Source organism: Vanacampus margaritifer, chromosome 12, assembly GCF_051991255.1.
Source record: "Vanacampus margaritifer isolate UIUO_Vmar chromosome 12, RoL_Vmar_1.0, whole genome shotgun sequence".
Taxonomy (NCBI): Eukaryota; Metazoa; Chordata; class Actinopteri; order Syngnathiformes; family Syngnathidae; genus Vanacampus; species Vanacampus margaritifer.
In genome coordinates, this window is record NC_135443.1 from 17,791,953 (window position 1) to 17,811,727 (window position 19,775).

The window sequence follows — 19,775 nt, forward strand, 5'->3', positions numbered from 1 at the left end:
AAAGTACTTATTAATTTCAATATATTTTTCAATTAAAAATATACAGAGTTCTTAAACCTCATCTATTTACATGTGAACATATGTTATTTCCTTAGCTAACCAGTTAATGATAGTGACCTTAAATGTAAATTATACAATATAAAATGCTAAGAAAATATTATCATTACCATAAACAATTTTACTTTTTTTTTTTTTTTACATATACTACAAGTGGAATTTTGTTACAGATGTTTAGCAAGCATCATGGAAGTTGACATGCTGGATTTACTTTTGCGGGCAATGATCTGCACCCCAGGCCTTGAGTTTGACACCAAGGGTGTATGTAGCCTGTCCACCTTTTGGCATTATAAAACAGATAAGTTAAAGATTTCGTCCAGTATATGGACAATTCCGAGTTTACGACACAAGTCAAAATGGCGGTCTTACTCGATGAAAGCCAGCTCTCCACTCATTGAAAAACATTGGATTTTGGATTGTTGTAATTTGATTTGTGAGGATTATTTTGATTTCAAAATGTGATAAAATGTAATTTGAATACTATAACAGAATGCCTGCAGAGGCCAAAGTGTGATATGAAGAGAAGTGGGACATAATTGGTCTAATGTTAAATGAATGCCCTTCAAACAGCCGAGTGGCACTTGTAAATGATTAAAAATGAAAGAATCAAAACCGCGTACGTATGTATACAATTTAGTTCTTCATCTGATTATTGTACATTAAGCTAATAATGTAAAAACTGTTCCATAGAAAATTAAAATGTGCGAGCTAAAAAGACTAGCAAATGGCACATTAGCTAGCACGGAGCTGTGGTCATTGATTTTGGGTTAGCCCGGCCAGCCAGTCTACACTCTTTTAATATTCTATACAGAGTAGGACATTTGCATCAATCATTTCAGCGATTTGGACGATTAGAGTTATGTTTTGCCTATTTTTAATTCGTTTGCTTACAAAAACGAGTAAACATCACTCCGAGGAGAGCGGATGGGGCTTTACTGATAATGATGCAAACTGGTTCTGAGAGCTTTGTATGCTTGTCACAGGCAAAAGCAAAACAATAACCATTTGTTTTCACAGAGGAAGGAGCGTTGCATTGTGGAAATATCAGAAATATTAGGAATTGTCTATAAGCTTTATGAGCATATAAAAGGCCCACATTTTACACAACAGCGTCAGTATTCATACTTTTTTGTGACATTTCTTTTTAGGTTGTACTGCAAACCGAGTGCGTTGGCTCATAAATGTTGGCAACAACTGATTGATTTGAACGTGTGAGGAGAGCAGTGTGTAGCCTATTTGGTTCTCGACATGCTCCATATATATAAAGTAGCTTGAAATAACTTCTGTTGTGAATGTGGGCTTCAGAAATATTGAATGCATGTATGTTTTTGTTTTTTAATTACGCGCGCCAGAGTGCGCGCAAATGGGCGGAGCCTTTTTACTTCATCAAGTATCGACGGACTGGCTGCCTGGAACAAAGGACACTGAACTAGTAGTAGCGGTAGATGGGGACCACCGCGCACGTATGCTAATGCATTTTTTAAAATACAATTAATTTACCCTCAAATATACACATACACGCACACACTCACATACATATACATTTTACCAGTAGTCGCTTGTTGGTTTTCGTTTCCTCCCCGGGTAGGCGTCTTATGTGTTGGGACTATACAATTGCTTTCCCAAGCGACGGAGCTTGGAGCCTTCCGTCCAGCCTCTCCGGCTAGCATCGACGCTAGCTGGCTAGGAACAACTCCGTTTTTCGGTGGCATTTTCTCTGCAGGTAACCGCACCTCACACACGCGTCCCGAGTCCCTGTCCTCGCCGTCGGCTCATTGCAGGTGACGAAATACAAGCGAGGGACGTTGCTAACGGCGGCGTAGCGACAAGGTTAACATAGCTTAGCAATGGCACGCGTCGTCCGTGATATGGATGCGGCCCTGCGTCGCCGTTTACAAGAGCCCCGGTGTGTATATGTGTGTATGTGCGCGCGCGGCTCCTTGTTTAGTACACTGTGTAATAACGCACCACCTGGAGAGTGCTTGTCGATGTAATTTTGGTGTTGTTGAATGTTTCATTTGATGCTGGTCACTTTGAGCATCCATCTGTTTGGACGGAGCTCCATTGTTTGCAAGAGTGGTGGGAGCATCGATGAAAGTGTCGATAGTGAAGAAACTGACATTGGCATTGGTATCTATCAGAATATGACGTAATTGAGTTTTTGCTTCTTTAATATGTATCTCATCCTACATGGAAGCTTGTTATTGAGTGCATTTACTGAAATTTAAACAAGGTATGTGACCCAAAAAAATCAGCAAAACCAATGCTTTAAAAGGAATCCCAACTGTAATGACAAGTTTGCTCCATATGCAGTGTTTCCCACACCATGTTAATACTTGGGCGGGCCACCCAAGTAAATTGGCCACCACCCACGAAGTTTTCAAGAAAATGTATTAAAAATATATTTAAAAAGAAAAAAATAACGTCTCCACAGGATATACCTTATGTAACTGTAGTTCGCAGTCACTCACTTGTGGATTGTGAGGCTAGATGAGATGTAGTAACAAGACTGAGACCCACCTCTCTCCCATCCCTACCGAGATTCATTTTTCAAAAGTAATTTCCAGTTTAATACATTTGGTAGAAACTTTATTTGTATGTACGGTTGTACGTCACCATTGTTGTTTACGTCGCAACAAATTCTGCTTAGTGGCGTATAATGGCTGTACGTACCAATAAAGTTTCTAAGCAATGTATTAAACTGCAAATATTTTTTGACAAATTATTCTGATAGTTGTGTTTGTAAAAAACAAATGAATCATATGGTGCAAACTTATTATTACAGTCGAGTTTCCTTTTAAGTGGGTCGGTATGCAGTGGTACAGAGTACTGGCACTTTTCATTTTGAGCCTCTAGCTCTGATACGTATCAGTAACTATTAATAAAGTTGGTTGCGTTTTGTTGGCAGCCCCCACTAGTGTTTTATGTATATGTAATATTAATGTTTTAAATATTAAATCCCTCACAAAATTATTTACTTAGCAGGGTCACCTGTTTACTGAGTTTGGTCATGTGACATTCACACACTGAACCTTGATTGGTTGAGCATCTGTGATGTCATTTTTAGTCGACAGCAAAATAGGCAAAATGGCAGACCCCTGAAATGGATAAAAACAGGTGGATTTTGCTGCTTAATTCATATACAAACACAATAATAATAATAATGCCATGTTTAGACTAGTGGGTGCATACAACACATTAGGGCTGCACAATATATCGAAACATTATTAATTAATTAATTAACTAATAATTATTTTTAAAAATTATTTCGCGATCAGTGGTGTAGTGGTCCCTGGAGAAGACGGTATACTCTTAATTTTCACAGGTTTAAAAAATTAAGTAGCCAATTAAAACATTCTCTTTAACCTCTTTAGAAGACTGTGACATGTAAGAATTAAAAATCAATCAGTAATTTGTACTCGCTCAGAATAATAAAAATATCATGGCTTGTTAAGACCAGTTTGTAGTTACTACTGGTAACACAAACAGCCTGAAATAACATAAAATGTATATGTCATGACTCATGACGCAAACGCACAGTATAAATAATACGTTATAAACAATTACAATATTAAGTGAACAATGAACAAAAAATTGTGAAAAACAGTCTGGTTAGACTTCAGTATTGTTTTGGTCTGAATCAAACTATTTGTCCCCATTCTTGTGTTTTAACTTACTTTAAAGTCAAGTACCAGCCTAGCTACTATAAAACTAAATTTGGCGCCCGTGGCTCAGGGTGTAGAGATGGTCGCCCGGTTACCGGAAGGTTGGCTGTTCGATCCCCGCTCTCCCCTCAGTCATGTGTCGTTGTGTCCTTGGGCAAGACACTTCACACACATTGCCTCCAGTGTCACTCACTGGTGTCTGTAAGGTGCGCATGCTTGGTGGTGGTCGAAAGAGCCGTGGGCGCACAATGGCAGCCACGCTTCCGTTAGCCTGCCCCAGGGCAGCTGTGGCTACTTAAGTAGTTTACCACCATCAGAGTGTGAATGATGTGTGAGCCCACGAATAATGCACCCACTGTGAAGCATCTTTGAGTGTCCAAAAAAGCGCTATATAAATCGATTGCATTATTATTATTATTATTATTATTAAATTAGAGCATTTAGTTAGTGTGTAACCGGCAACGTCCACCCCTGAAATCAAACTCACATCGCGATTAAGTGTCCCGTGTATGAAAGTAAATCAGTTAATGATAAGCATTAAATTCCTGGGTTGCCGTTGTGGCTCGGGAGAACAATTTAAAGGATCCTTTTCCGAGGCATGACCCGCCCTACTCTGCCTCTGATTGGCTCATCAGTCCTCATTCCAAAAGTTAGCCAATCTAATCAGCTAAGGCAAGGGGGTACCAGCCACGGTCGATCGGCCACGGCTGAGCAGTGCGGACCAGGGGGGATTTTGAACTGGGTATACGCAATACTGACTGAAAAAGAAGTGGGTATACTGCATATACCCGCGTATACCCTGGACTACACCACTGATCGTGATATTGGGCCATGCAATATGCATATCGCAAAGACACGCAATAAGTTTCATATGGAATTTTATGCTTTCATCTGTATTTGACCAGTCAACCCCTAACTAAAATGTGCACCGCCATCAAATAGTTGAACATTATCGAGAGGTAATTACAATTAATAAACTAAAAATATATTTGGTTTGCTTATTTTGCTGCATGAAAAATGTAATTCTTTCATTAGATAATCAAAATGTCATTTCTTTTGATACGTCTAAAAGGTCACAATAATATCGATATTGCTATATTCAGCAACTATATCGCACATCGCATGATTTTCCAATATCGTGCAGCTCTACAACATATTATTGTAAAGACAATTTTTGGGGGTTGAGTCGGTTGACTTTCCCTTTAAGACATCAGTAAAAAGCAGTGGAAAAATAGCTCACAGCTAAACAACTTCTAATTCTTCTTAATTGTACTAATTCAAACAAATAATATAAGGGCACTAACTAGAATACTTTTGATAAAATTAAAAAAATAACATTCTGAACATTTTTAAACACTTTGGAAAAATTGAAGAACACATCTCTTGCTTTGCTCGCTTTTCACACACTGCAAATTGCTGTTGCACTGTCTCCGCTTTCCATATCAAAATATTTCCATACTGCAGACTTTATCATTGTTACGCTAGCTTCACATTAGTGTCCCGCGACTGCTACCAAAACGTTTCCCCCACTTTCAAATCTCCAATGCACAAACTTACTTACTGGTTTATCAGTGTGCAACATAAGAAATATAGGCAAAAATGTTGATCTTTGTTTCCCAAAGGAAAAACAATTGTTAATTTGATTTAATTTAATTTGATCAAAAATAATGGATGGGTAAAGATAATCAGTCCGCTATCACGGTGGATGAAAAAAACTGAGAAAATTTACTGTTAATGAGCTGAAATTCCAAGCATTTGGACAATTTTAAGTTAAAAAGCATATCTACACGATTAATCTTTTCATCAAAAATAATTATTGATTCATTTGATAATCGATTACAGGGAGTCCTCGAGTTACGGCTGAGTTCCGTTCCTACGCTGACAATGTGACTCGAATTTTGACTTAAGTCGGATCTCCACGTTAAAATCGAGATTTACATCAAAATACTTTGTACAGTAATTTTAAAAAACATATTTGCGCGACCCGGAAGAACCGGAACCAATATTGCCACACGGACATTCACTGCTGACGTACAGCAGAGTGGAGCTAATTCAAACTTAAACACGGAAATGTGACGTGCCTGATGGCCAGCCGACCTGCTCGATGGACGTCCGTTTGCTGGAGGTACACGACTTTAAATAACTTTAAAATGGTCTGATTACTGTGGGAAATTAACGAAAAGAAGGTGCTACTGACGAGGCACGGGCGCCGTAAAGTCGAAGTGACGTAGGTCATGTACGACACAACTCGAGATCTCCCTGTATTTGTCGGGTAATCGATTAATCTATTATAAACCTGCACTTGTTACAGTGACATAGCAAATATATCTTGAGTCACTGTCCATCTTTGCGCCATACAAAACAACGGTGGGCCTGTAAGGACAACTTTACATCAGGATAATGGTCATATTGTACCTCCCCAAAAAAGTGTGCAACCAAATCCTGTGTTGTGGTCACACTGGTGCTACTAGTACAACAAAAGTTAGTGTCAAACCCAGAGTTACAACTTTGGAACCGAAACATGTTCCCGTTTGATGTCACATGAATGAATCTGTGTTCAATTATACTAATCCAAAACGATCCATACCAAAAACATACTGACCTCAGGACCCATCTATACTAAAAAAATGCATACATTCTCTTTACCGCTTTTTCTCACTCACGGGACGCAACCTGAATTTATGCATAAATTGCTGACCTGAGCTAAGGAGTTCATTGCTCGACGTTTGTAACCTGGAAACTCCACATCTGTACCGTTGTTAACTGAGGACCGCTTTATATGTGCAACAGCTACAGACAAATTCCTTGTGTGTTTTAACACACTCCGCCACAAAAAAAAAGATTCTGATAGTACACAGAAACATGGGGTGCAAAAGCTGGCTTTTACTGTACATGCAGTGTAGAAGGGGCTTTGGACTAACACCAAAAATGATGCTTAGGCTGCCCCATCAGTGAGAAGATTAAACAAGTAGAACCCATCTAGGCAGCGTTGCAGTCAATTTTGTGTTGGTTTTAATCTGGCAAATTGACAGTGATTCACTGTTTGCTTGTGAATTGTGACTATTTTAATTATCCATGCACCACCTCAGGTGCAGCATGTTCATGCCCCACATAAGAATATCACCAACAAGCAGGCCCGAATGATCCAACAGTCTATTGCGGTGCCATAATTAATGTCTAATGAAAGCATGTGTGGAGAGAGTGGCTGGTTCTAATGAGGCAGACAGGCTCATATTTCCAAGGAATGCCCCCCCACTCCTCCTGTTATCCCTCTCTGCCGCTGTCTGCTAGAGTTTAAGATACCATTAGTCGGACGGACCGCTGCCTGTGTGAGGTCTCACAGAATAGATGTGTTCCCATAGATGCTCTATCTGGCCAGACAAGAGTTAAAAACAGCCAGGCTGGGTGGGCAGTAGGGGGATGGGTGGAGCAGGCAACTGGAGGAGGGGGTGGGGTTGGCGGGTGGGGGCGATGTACACAGTGCAGATGGTGATGGGCTCTTGTGGAAGGGAGGGTTCCCTATGTCAGCATGGATGCTACAAGAACCGACCAGATCGTGTTTGTTTTTCTTGCCCATTTAGCAGATTGAAGATGCATTAGCTAATGAAAGCAGCCTGGAAAGGCTAGAGGTGGGGTGGTGGTGGGGAGGGGGCATTCATTGGAATGAAATACATTTCAGACAGCACATTTTTATTGGAGCGAAAGGCAACAAAGCAGCTAGAGTTGGATTACTTGTGGATGATGTTGTGATTTGGATGCAGCTACATCGAAGCAATCTTCTCTAAATCTTTACTCTTCTTCCCACACCCGCCCCTGCTCTCGCGCTGTCTCTGCGCAGGCTGTTCGTCAAAGTCATTCAAGCTGTACTCTCCCAAGGAACCCCCCAACGGCGGCAGCTTTCCCCCTTTCCACCCAGGCGCTATGCTGGACCGAGATGTGGGGTAAGTCTCTCTGAAGCGCACTGACAACAGTCCTTTTTGTCGGAAAATAAATACTATCATTTGCATTTGTATGTAGTTGTATTTTGATACGTCCATAATGTATCCACTGGACAAAACCTTACAAAATAATGCAAGAGCTACACCAAAAATTATACTTGAGAAGGTGATAATGCTCAGTTTGTATCATAAAATCTTTATTTTAACTGGGCAGGTGATTTTTTTCTTTTAACATATTCATATTTGTCACACAAAGTGCAAAAACAACCATACCCCAAATTTGAAACTGTAAATGAAATTAGTATGCTTACAGTTTTGATTTGCCTTGTACCTTGTACTTGTTGAGGCTGCAAAAAGTATAGCAAAAAGCGCAACATGCACAGAGTAAATAATCATTTGGTGGTTGAGCTGGGGTCTCGGGAGTATGCGATTGTCTCAGATGACAGCCATTCAAACACTGTTGTATGAATGCTGAAAGCATTATTTTTCTCCTCACTTTTTGGTCAACTTCTAACTCCCACATCATACGTCCATCCGATTGACACTTTTCCAATTTCAACATGCGGCAAAAATTCATGCATCCCGGACTATACTTTTTTTTATCACCCCCCCCCCCAAAAAAAAAAAAAAACCCTTGGGTTTTTCCCACAATTTCATATTTTACATAAAAAACCCTATAAAATTGTATTCCCTTAAATACCACTCATCATCATTGCCAGGTGTTTGATACTGGCTCTTCAAAACAGCACATACGTCCACTTGTTAAAACATGTTTTCAATGTCATTTGCAGTTCAAGTTATTTAGTATCATTCAATTATATTTAATAATAACATTCACATTAACTATCTTTCAATATCCTTAATAAACATTCCAGCATGCACATCTAGTTCAAATGTATGTTTTTATTTTTTAAGTTTATATGATGATTTTGCACATATTCATTACTGCATTAACGGTGAGCCAGTATGTTGAGTCATTTGAAGCTGACTAAATGCAATTTAATGTTGCTTTTCTAAATAGTGAACTCAATCAATATAGCGAACGTAACACCACAGAAATAGGTCGTAACATGCGTGAACATCATAATTATAAAGCAACTTTCATTCCTGAATTGATGCTTCCCGATTCTGATTGTTTTTGTGTCTACTGTCAGGCCTACAGCCATGTATCCCCCGTCATACATGGAACCAGGAATGGGGTGAGTTCAGAGCCTTGCAAATAAAGTTGGAATTCATAGTGTCGTCAACGTGGGCTTAACATTTTTGCCGACAAAGACTAACATTGTAAATCTGCTGTAATTACTTGGCTCACACATGTGTACTGAGGGATTTGACACGAGTGCAGCTTGAAATTCATACCGAGTTTTAAATTTCCCATTTCCTGCTCCAGGAGACCCACACCGTATGGAAACCAGACAGACTATCGCATGTATGAGCTGAACAAAAGGCTACAGAACTGGACGGAGGTGAGAGATGTCATGCAATTTATTTGGAGAGATTTAGAAACTCAACAAACACACCTCGCTCTTTTCATTTTCCAGGCGGTTTTAATAACATTCTGAGCTGTGCGTGTACTGCGGCTATGTTTTTAACATTTACCTCCTAGCTGCTATTTACTTGTGGCCTACCATGGAAGATGAGAGTGCAAAATTAATCCAGAACACTCTCGACTTAATTTACATTCAGGCTCTAATAGGATTATCTGATCAACCTGGTTAAAATGTAATTGGAGTGCCAACTGTTTAAATGGCCGAGTGAGCGCCCAGCTCAGTGGGCAATAATGAGACGCACATTTTCCCTCAGTGTCTGCAGACACGGCAACAAACACATGCATGTTGACCTCTGCGCATTAGAAGGATTTGAGATGCAATGTTCTGTAATTCCGTGTTCAGCAAAACTTGTGAATCCAAACAAGGATTTTTTTCCATCTGGAATGAGATCAGATGAGTTTTGTTGACTTGTGGTCATATGCAGGATTGAAAGTTGTTTGTGGTTCCTCTTTCAGGATTGTGACAATTTGTGGTGGGATGCTTTCACCACTGAGTTTTTTGAGGACGACGCAATGCTCACCATAACTTTCTGCCTTGAAGATGGACCCAAACGATACAGTAAGATTAAGGCCTGCTGCATGCCAAGCGACGCTGCCACACTCGTATCGTCGCGCAGTGTGTAGGGTTCGGCAACTAGTTTTCATGAGTTGCTCACCATCGATCGCTAGTTTTGCCTCATACTTTGAATCGCAGATGGACGGTGTTGTAACGTTGCATATGTAACGCACATTCAAAAATGTGTATCCGGATGTAGTTGGAAAGATAATCGAGCTGAATGGGTCAAGAACCATATGAGATCATTCATTAATTAGTCACATGACAAACTCTGATAGTCTATATGTAACTGGCTCATTAAAAATGTGTAATGGACCAATTAAAAAGTAACAATTAGAGCGAAAAGCTGAAATCTTATGTCAATATCCACTTAAAGCCCCCAGTGGATGGAATATATTCCCACCGGGTCATCACCCGTTACACGACAACGAGGCACTCTAAAACACCAATACCAGTGCGGAGTCTAGAATTCAACCCAATTATTTTCACTGCACAGACTGAACGCATATGAAAAGCGCCGGCCACGAAATATCCAGAGCAACAAAAAACAACAACAACAATGGCGCCTCTTTTACTTGTAGTATGAAGAAGAGAGGTCGGGGAGGAGATCCTGCCCCAAGTGGATGAGTTTAAGTATCTTGGGGTCTTGTTCTCGAGTGAGGGCAGGAGGGAGCGGGAGATCGACAGGCAGATCATTGCAGCGTCTGCAGTGATGCGGGCTCTGTATCGGTCTGTGGTGGTGAAGAAAGAACTGAGCCAAAAGACAAAGCTCTCGATTTATCGGTTGATCTATGTTCCTACCCTCACCTATGGTTACGAGCTGTGGGTTGTAACCTAAAGAACAAGATCCCGGATACAAGCGGCCAAAATGAGTTGCCTCCGTAGGGTGTCCGGGCTCTCCCTTAGAGATAGGGTGAGAAGCTCGGTCATCCGGGAGGGACTCAGGGTGGATCCGCTGCTCCTCCGCGTGCAGAGGAGCCATTTGAGGTGGCTTGGGCATCTGGTTCGGATGCCTCCTGGACGCTTCTGTGGAGAGGTGTTCTGGGCATGACCCACCGGCGGGAGGCCCCGAGGACAACCCAGGACACGCTGGAGAGACTGCGTCTCTCGGCTGGCCTGGGAACGCCTTGGGATCTCATCGGAGGAGCTGAAGTTGAAGTTGAAGTGGCTGGGGAGAGGGAAGTCTGGGCTTCCCTCCTAAAGCTGCTGCCCCCGTGACCCGACCCCGGATAAGCGGTAGTAAATGGATGGATGGATGGAAGAAGAGATCCACCATTATTCCAATATTTAGAATCCAATTTCAAGAGAATATTAAGATAGCAAGAAGTCTCAAAACGTCTGACATGAAGTCATGAACAATCCCAAACATTACCACAAACACCAGAGCTGTTGCCTTTTGGCCCTTTCGCGGAGCCATCTCACAGCGAGTTCATGTCGGTACGCACATCGCACGCATTGCCACTGTGTGCGTTGCTAATTATTGATGATGCCGACCCGAGAAAGTGAAACGGAAACAACTCCTATGTATGTGGTTTTTGTGTAGCTGTCCGTGACCCTAATGTGAAACGCTGTGGTGGGAAGACGATATTTGACTGGTATGTCATTATTATAATTATTAACATACCGGTAATTAATTTTAAAAGGATCTAATGTAATACAATAATTTTAAGTATTTTTGCTCAAATGCCCTAAAAGTTGTTGTTTTTTCCACTTCACAGTGATGTCTTGTTTTTTTCTTTTAGCCATTGGTAGGACGTTGATTCCCAGATATTTCCGAAGCATCTTTGAGGGGGGCGCCACAGAGCTTTTCTACAACCTGAAGCATCCGAAGGAATCTTTCCACAGTAACTTTGTGTCTCTCGACTGTGACCAGTGCACCATGGTCACCCAGAATGGCAAACCCATGTTTACACAGGTCTGGCCAGTGTTTCGACACCCTTCTTTTTATTGACTTCTCAAATTAACTTTTTTTTTTTGCCTCCCGGTCAAGGTTTGTGTGGAGGGCCGTCTGTACCTAGAGTTCATGTTTGATGACATGATGAGGATCAAGACGTGGCACTTCAGCATCAGACAACACAGAGAGGTCCTCCCCAGGAGCATCCTGGCCATGCATGTGAGTGTTCGACCTAAAACAGCTGTTTTTGTGCCTGTAATTTCCACTTCTTATGTTGTCCAACATGCTCCTGCAGGATCCTCAGATGCTGGATCAGCTGGCTAAAAATATCACCAGATGTGGGCTGTCCAACTCCACACTCAACTACCTCCGTGTAAGGAAGTTTGCCCGTAATGGTGCTCATCACTGCTAGATTAATTAATACAGTGAAACCTCCACAATTGAAGCCCTGAAACTGGTCAGTTTTGGAGTTACACCACATTTTGGGGGAAAACTGCAAATTTTCCTTCTTTTTAACTCTCAGCTTAAGTAACTAACATGCGAGTAGGATAAGAGGCCATGCTAACCTTTAAACTAGCATGAAATGTACAATAGAGCAGTGAAACACCTGAAGAATAAGTGCTTAGGTGGCACAGTCACTAACAGAAGTCTGAACCACATTGCAGTGGAGAGTAATGAGCTATGAATAGCACATAAGAAAGTAACGTTTCTAGAGAGAAAATGATACAGCAGCACACAGTAAGCACACGTCTGAGAACTGTAAATGAAACCGTATGTGCCTGGCTTTCTTGTCTAACATCAGTGTGACCTCAGAGATGGAATTCTGCAATAATGGTCAAAATTTCCCACTGACGCACTTCTAAAACTTGTTGAAAGTATTACCAAAAGAGTTGAAGCTGTAAAAGCTACAAAGAGTGGGCCAATGTGATTTGGCAATATAGTGTACTGTATATAAATTAATTTTGCCTATACAGAAGTTCACACAAATAAACTTAATATTAGAGCTGTCAAAATTAATCAACAAGTACGGTAATTGATTAATCAACAACCATTTTAACAATTGAGTAATCGCCTTTTTTTAAATGGAAAATTGTCCAAATCCTCTGATTTTAGCATATAAACAGTAATTGTTCACTGATTTCTGTAGTCCTTCATGAAAGAAGACTGGTTATCTCATGTGTTAATCAAAATAAGACATTTGTAAACATCTGTTTTTACTTAAGAAACAATGAACAAACCGGTAACATAGTACAACCTCAATCCCCCCCTTTTTTAAATTACTATATGAATAAGTACAAAATAAACGCCAATTGCTTGTTAATAAACATTAATCAGGGAGGGAAAATGCTTTTTTAACGCAAAATTATAATCAACCATATTAGGTGAGTAATCAATAGATTAGTTGATTAAAAAAATATTCGATAGTGACAGCACTACTTAATATTCCAACAATTTATTAATTCCAGCAATTCCTTGGTATTGCTCTTCTCCGGTGTCTGTTACCTTCACATCTTAAAAGATTGGCTGTACCATTAATGAGGCTATATGATGCTGACCTTTGAGCCTGCAACAAATATTCCAAATAGGGAAAAGTGTTGGACGTCGACCAGCGTCACAGAATGGATTATGTTTGATATTGGAGGTGCCACTGTGATGGGCTCAGCTACACATGTAGCCATCAGCCATCATTTTTTGTTATTAATGAAGTCCCCAAAATGATATCCTCTTTAGCTATGTGTGATATTGGAGCCCATGCAAGAACTGATGTCAAGACACAAGACGTACAGTTTGAGCCCCCGAGACTGCTTGAAGACTTGCCTCTTCCAAAAGTGGCAAAGGATGGTAGCACCCCCAGGTTAAAAAACAACAACACTACTACTCTCTAGCTTTAACCAAAAGTGTAATCGAACTCAATAATAGCTAATGGTATCCCCTTATTGTGCGCCTGTAGCCGAGCCTGCTAGACAAGCACCAAACAAGCGACGGAAAAGGAAGGTGTCGGGCGGCAGCACGGTGAGCTCCGGTGGGGGCGGCAATAACAACAGCAACAGCAAAAAGAAGAGTCCAGCCAACAGCTTCTCACTCTCCAACCAGGTACCCGTTAGCATGGCATCTACTTCACCTTTAGGTGCAGCAGCAAAGGTCCCCTGAAGGTTGTGATGAAGATGGAAAAGTAGAGCTCATCTGGAGGTGGGCTTTGTATTGTTCGGAGCCTGGGCTGGGGGGAAATAGCGATGAGTAGTCGCAGTCATCTTCATGTTTTTTTTGTGTGTATGTTTTTAATAGCAGTGTTGCTTTGCTTTGATGGACTAAGCTTCTGTAGTGCACATGAGCAACAGAGCGCGTTGTTTGGTTGAGACCCGAGGTGGAATGAACCCCCTTATTCACGATTGTATTAATAATACGGTATAACCAACAAAGTACCAAAAAAAAACAGTTTACGCATTGAGGATGGTTACTAGAAATGTTAATTTTGGGGCCATGCTAGACGAGTGGCTAGCTAACAGCAGCATGGTGGAAGATGCCAGTGGAGTTCCCACAGGCAGGCGAGGCTCATCGTTGGGTTGACGCCGGACGAAGCAGGATGATAAACTTCTCTAGATGATGCAAAGAAAGGTCCGTGTCACTATAGTCTTGCTGACAATTGCTTTCCGGCGCATTGCTTTCACACGTGCCGTCCTATCTGTCACACATCTGATGGAACCCCCGAAAGGGGACAAGTCCCTCGTTGATTTAAGGGTTGGTTAGTTCTGATATTTGGTGTTCAAATCTTAGCTGCAGTCTCTTGATGAAGAGTTTGCATGTTCTTTCCTGGACTCGCGTGGCTTTTTTTGCGCTTACGATGGCTTCCTCCCATTTTTAAAAAACATGCACGTTAATTTAATGAAAAACTAAATTGTCCATAGGTGTGAATGCGAACTTGAATGGTTGGTTGGTCCGTAGCGTATGTTCCCTGCAATTGGTTGGTGACCATGTCCAGGGTCTAACCTGGCTCTGCCCACAGTCAGCTGGCTCCAGGCTCTATGAGAAAAAGTGGTATAGAAAATGGATGGATGGATGTTCTTAGCTTTCACCCCCGGCCCCTTATACAATACAGCGACAACGCCTGAACGATTGGGCCTCTTACACACAGTGTGCACATTGGCCAAAAACAACACGCGACAGAGCACGTCCATTCAGACAGCCGTTCTGACCGCCGTCCCCTCCGTCGTTCGTATAAAGGGGGATAATATGTGCCGGCCCTTACTGTCCCCTTTAGGACGTGATGATGGTGGGAGAGCCCACCCTGATGGGAGGGGAATTTGGTGACGAGGATGAGCGTCTGATCACGCGACTGGAGATCACGCAGTTGGACGGGGCCAACGGCCTGGAGGATGAGGACAGTTTCAGCAGCTCGCCAGCACTGGGGTCACACTCGCCCTGGAACGGCAAGCACCACTCCAGTCAGGAGAGCAAGAACGACAACTCCCAGTCGTCCAAATAGTCCCCCCTGCTGGCTATTAATGGAGGCAGGAGAGTGCGGGGAAGGCAGTTGTTTTGTTAATTCAAAGATGACTGCCGCAAGAGTGAAGACTGAGGGGTGTTCCTTCATGGACTTGGCCAGGGTGGGCAAAATATGGCCTGCAAATTTTCAATCTGGCCCGCCAAGTAAGAATGTAGACCCCCACCAACCCAACCACCCCCACCCCCCAAAAATGGTGAAGTAAAATGCATTTATTTAATAACCTTAATAAATAATAAGAATAATCCTATTAACTAATTTATTATTTTGTAAATAACAAAAACAACTATTTGTTCAAGTATTCATTCATCCATCGATGGTTCACCAGAGCCTATTCCAACTGACTTCGGGCAAAAGATGGGCAACACCCAGGACTGGTCGCCACTCAGTCACAGGGCACTTAGAGTTAGTCGCACTCACCGTCACTGAGTGTGAATTGAACCCATGCTGCTTGCACTATAGTCAGGCAAACGTACCACTAACTACACCATCTGTGATGTGATTAATAGTTAATCAGTTATTAATAACAAATCAGTTTTACGTAAAATATGAAAATATTAATAAAATAAGCAGTTTGAATTATATTATATAAAATAATTGATTAATGGTTAAATGAATTAAAAATAGTCACATTTAAAACATTTAAATTACCGTTACTTCCGGACTACAAAGTGCACCTGATTAAAAGTCGCAACAACTAAATTAAGCCATAAAATCAAATTTGTACATATATTCGCCTCGTCGTATTGTTAGCCACAGCTTTCCGTGTTATAACATGGCTTATTTCTAAGAAAAAATGCCACAGGTGGATATTTAAAAAAACTTTTATTATTTATTATTATAAACTTTAATTTACCTTAAAGATGCTTTGTGGAGGTTGTCACTTTTTGTTTTTATTCGCAACTGTCACCTATGGTATAAAGCCTAACTGCAACAGTTTTTTCCGTTTTCTTGGAGTCTGAGCTGGAGTTTGGGCTGTGCTGTTATGTTTTTTTCCCCATCCCAGTGGTGTTGTATGCTAACACTAAAGGGCATATTCTCCGGAATGCTTATGTCAGAAATGGCGTGCTGCTGCGCAGATTTTTCCATCGACTTAAGTGTGTCGCTACACACCTTCATGAAATGTACACACTGTGGCTGGGCGATATTTAAGTGAGGGCGTCCCTTCTCAAATCTGGCGGTGCACGTATTCTCCCATAGACTTAATCATCTTTCTGCTTTCGCGACCAGGCTGTACTAAGGACTAGCGCCTCTTGAAGGTCAAAAATCATATTGCACGTTTTGATTCAATTAATTGCTTGTATGCTCCACTGGTGACGGCTGTGTCACGCTGAGCGGCTGCTGACTCATTCTGGTGGCATTTGGAGTGTTCTGAAAGCGTATCTTGTAATAACTAGTCATTCTAATAGTGGCGCTCGTGACTTTGATTTTTAAACATTTGTTTTATTTGATATATGCTGGTCGTGAAAGTGCACCCCTCGTGTGTTTGTTGCTTGGCAACGCTTAAACAACGGCCGGCTCGCTCGCTTTTTAACTCCAGTAATGGAACAGCTCCAAATATGTATTCAGTCATGAGCACAGTACTCTGATTAAATTACCTGTATTGTATTTATTTAATACTGAAAACAAAAACAAAACACACATGCGCCTTTAAAGTCGATACGAGCCGCGCACATGTCACTGACACTGGGGAGTTTGAGGACGATCAGTATAAGTTCCGGATCCATACACAAGTCAACTTCACATTTGAAGTGTGAAAGATATTCCAAATGGCTCTTTATGGAATTCAGTTCTCAGGAAAACTCCACAATCCAGGATTTACAGCCATCCTCACAATTCAATTCACCTCTTTGGTGGCATCGCGAGGTTTCCCCGGTTACGCAGAGTTGGTGTGTCAGAAGCCGAGACGGGAGAATAGCTGCTCATTTCTAGGGTGTAAGGAAGACGCGTAAGAAATTGACTTAAGCGCAAACAGGAGAATATGCCCCACAGGGACGGGCATGACATCCCCCTCCACCTCTCCAACCCTCCCCACCCTCAAGAAACTGTGGAGTGTTCGCCTCGAACACGCAACACTGAAAGGGGAAGTCTAACCCCCCCAAAAAGTGTGTTTGTGGAATAAGAGTTAAGCAGCAAAATCCAGTAATTTTTATCAGTATTAGAAGGCGGCCATTTTGCCACTTGCTATTGAGTGAAAATGACATCACAGTTGCTCAGGTCTCAGATAACAGCCAATCAGAGCTCAGATTCAGAAAACAGGTGAGCTGTGTTTGCCTGAGCAACTGTGATGTCATCTTAAGTCGACAGCAAGTGGCAAAATGGATAAGACTAGGTTTTGCTGCTTAAATCATATTCCACAAATGTAATATTAATCAGAATGTCATGTTTAGACTAGTGAGGTCACCGTCACTATAACATATTGTCAAAAAATGTTTATGGTTGACTTCCCCTTGTAGGGAATAAACAAGCTGATAGGTGCAGTCACAGTTAAAAAGTCAGGGCTTTTTGTATACATCTGGGCATTGGTAGAGCATGCATGATGTACAAAAAGCTTTCATATTAACATTTTAAACTCCACAATGTACCTTTAATTGTAAACAATATTTTAAAATGGATTATGATACATTTATTTCAATAAACATTTTACATATTTTTTCTTGAAAACTGCAAATAACCTGTCCCCTGTGTTTGTTTTCAAAATCTAATATGGCCCTTGAGCGTAAAGTTGGTCCACACCTGGTCTAGTAGGCGGTCACATGCTCCCTCACATGGTACTTGCTCAGTGGTGCTCAAGCCCAGCCCTTGTCTGCCCAGGTGCATCAGGCGGTGAGCGTCTGTGTTTAGCGTGTGCACGCTCACTGTGAAACCACAGATGTCCCGTCGTCCCTAAGCGCTTGCTTCGGCCGGCGTGCTCCGTGGGTTCTTGTTCCAACCTCGGGTCTCTCAAACGCGCGTCCACCTCGGCGAAGTACCCCCTTCGCTGCTTCTGTTGTGCTCATGTCATAAGAGAAAGAAATAACATAATTTTTTTGTTTGTTTGTTTGTGTTGCAGGCTGCAGAAAAAGTGTTTGCATTCTTTTTAGTATCGGAAATTCCTCAACCGCTTTATAAAACTCAACTATTTGTTTTTGTAGGACCTGGTTGGAACAAAAACCTGTACAGTGCCGGAGCTTGAGGACCGGAGTTGAGAACCACTACGCAATCTCAAACACCTCCAACACGCACACACACATACACACAAAATATCTGTTTCATACAACATGCAACGTTTGGGTACTGCAGAAAGGTGGTACGTCGCATGTCTGGACAAGATTCGACGGGAGTGTGTTTTCATTTTCTTTCTTTTTAACGTAAAAAAAAAATCCCCAGAAATATTCTTTGCACTGTTTCACAATTAACTCCAGTCTATTTTCTTATTAACTGTGTTCTTTTTTTCTTCCCCTCTTTATTGCTGATGTAAGAAGTGTAAACCATCTGAACCTTGCAGTATATTCATGTATAAATATTTGCTGTTAGACCTTTCTTCTTGTGATGGTAATAATGTGAATTGATATAGAATCCTCCATCTTGTGTCACACTGTCAGTCAATCAAGGCCAGTGACTTGAACGCTCTGCTAACATGGTGGATGGCAGGGATGGGGAGCCTTTGCCCAATGAGTTGCAAATAAAACATAAAAAAACTCAGTCGAACATTAAAAACAAAAGCTCGTTGTTATGATAATTTTTTAATGGGTCAGGTCATTTTTTTCCGGTCATGTTGGTGGACCTTTTCAAGCCCCCCAACAGGCAAAAGGTGCCCCACCCCTGCTGTATGACAACAAGGCCTGCTTTGTATGCATTGTCTCGTTGTCGTCTTCCGTCCTACACGGGGATGAGGGGGGGTGCTCTCTGATAACGGAGAATAGAAAACATCCCAAATTTGCTACTCAAATATTTTAACACATTTTGACACGATTGTAAAATAAGAAAAAAACAACTTTTGTATTAAGTTTCCCAGAAGGTTTTTAATCCTGATTAAAGAAAGCTGCAGACCAAGGAGCTCCATGTAAAGAATCTTTCGATATTAACTACACTGCGCTGTTTGTTTTGAATGAAGTATCATTTCGTTGGCTTTACTTCTCATATTCGTGTCTGTGCTTGTATATTTTTTAGCTAGTCTTTTCTGTAAAAGTTATTCTATGTCTCCCTTTCCTAGAACTATACGAATCTCAATTTAATGTAAAGACATAAAAGCCTCTTTAAGGTTTTGTTTTGTAATGTGATTTTTAATGGTACAATCACAGATACAATAATTCTGAATTTCTGGCCTCATTTAAACAAACTGTATTTATTTTTCTATGTACTGATATACTGTTTTCAGTCCAATACACCTGTTCAGTACTGGTCTGATGAATAAACAGTGGAGTTTTTTTTTTGTTTTAAATGGGGGGTGGCAGTAAATGCTGAGGTCCTTTTTTTGTCATACAGTGCCCTAGGCTACAGCCCGATTATTCACACACATACAAAATAACTTTTATTTGTTGTTGTAGTTTCCCAGTCCATCTGAATCATGTATCAGATGTACAAATAAAATAATCAGTTAGATGACTTTGTTATGACTACAGTGTTGTCTTT

General features: G+C 41.2%; 1 protein-coding gene across 4 annotated transcripts in view; it reads left to right on the plus strand.

Annotated features, from left to right (window-relative positions):
• ldb1a (LIM domain binding 1a) overlaps positions 1 to 19,748 on the plus strand; it is a 33,323-nt gene extending 13,575 nt beyond the window's left edge. Inside the window, exons 1-11 of one of the 4 annotated variants that reach the window (XM_077581706.1) lie at positions 1,719 to 1,780; positions 7,561 to 7,663; positions 8,815 to 8,859; positions 9,051 to 9,126; positions 9,666 to 9,768; positions 11,508 to 11,680; positions 11,756 to 11,878; positions 11,955 to 12,032; positions 13,391 to 13,514; positions 13,611 to 13,753; positions 14,919 to 19,748. In XM_077581706.1, the coding sequence (XP_077437832.1) occupies positions 7,644 to 7,663; positions 8,815 to 8,859; positions 9,051 to 9,126; positions 9,666 to 9,768; positions 11,508 to 11,680; positions 11,756 to 11,878; positions 11,955 to 12,032; positions 13,391 to 13,514; positions 13,611 to 13,753; positions 14,919 to 15,143 (1,110 nt within the window). In that variant the 5' untranslated portion in view covers positions 1,719 to 1,780; positions 7,561 to 7,643 and the 3' untranslated portion in view covers positions 15,144 to 19,748. Of the gene's footprint in view, positions 1 to 1,718; positions 1,781 to 7,560; positions 7,664 to 8,814; positions 8,860 to 9,050; positions 9,127 to 9,665; positions 9,769 to 11,507; positions 11,681 to 11,755; positions 11,879 to 11,954; positions 12,033 to 13,390; positions 13,515 to 13,610; positions 13,850 to 14,918 lie in introns of those variants that run through there. The other 3 variants (XM_077581707.1, XM_077581708.1, XM_077581709.1) reach the window with 3 other exon arrangements.
• The last annotated feature ends 27 nt before the right edge of the window (positions 19,749 to 19,775 follow it).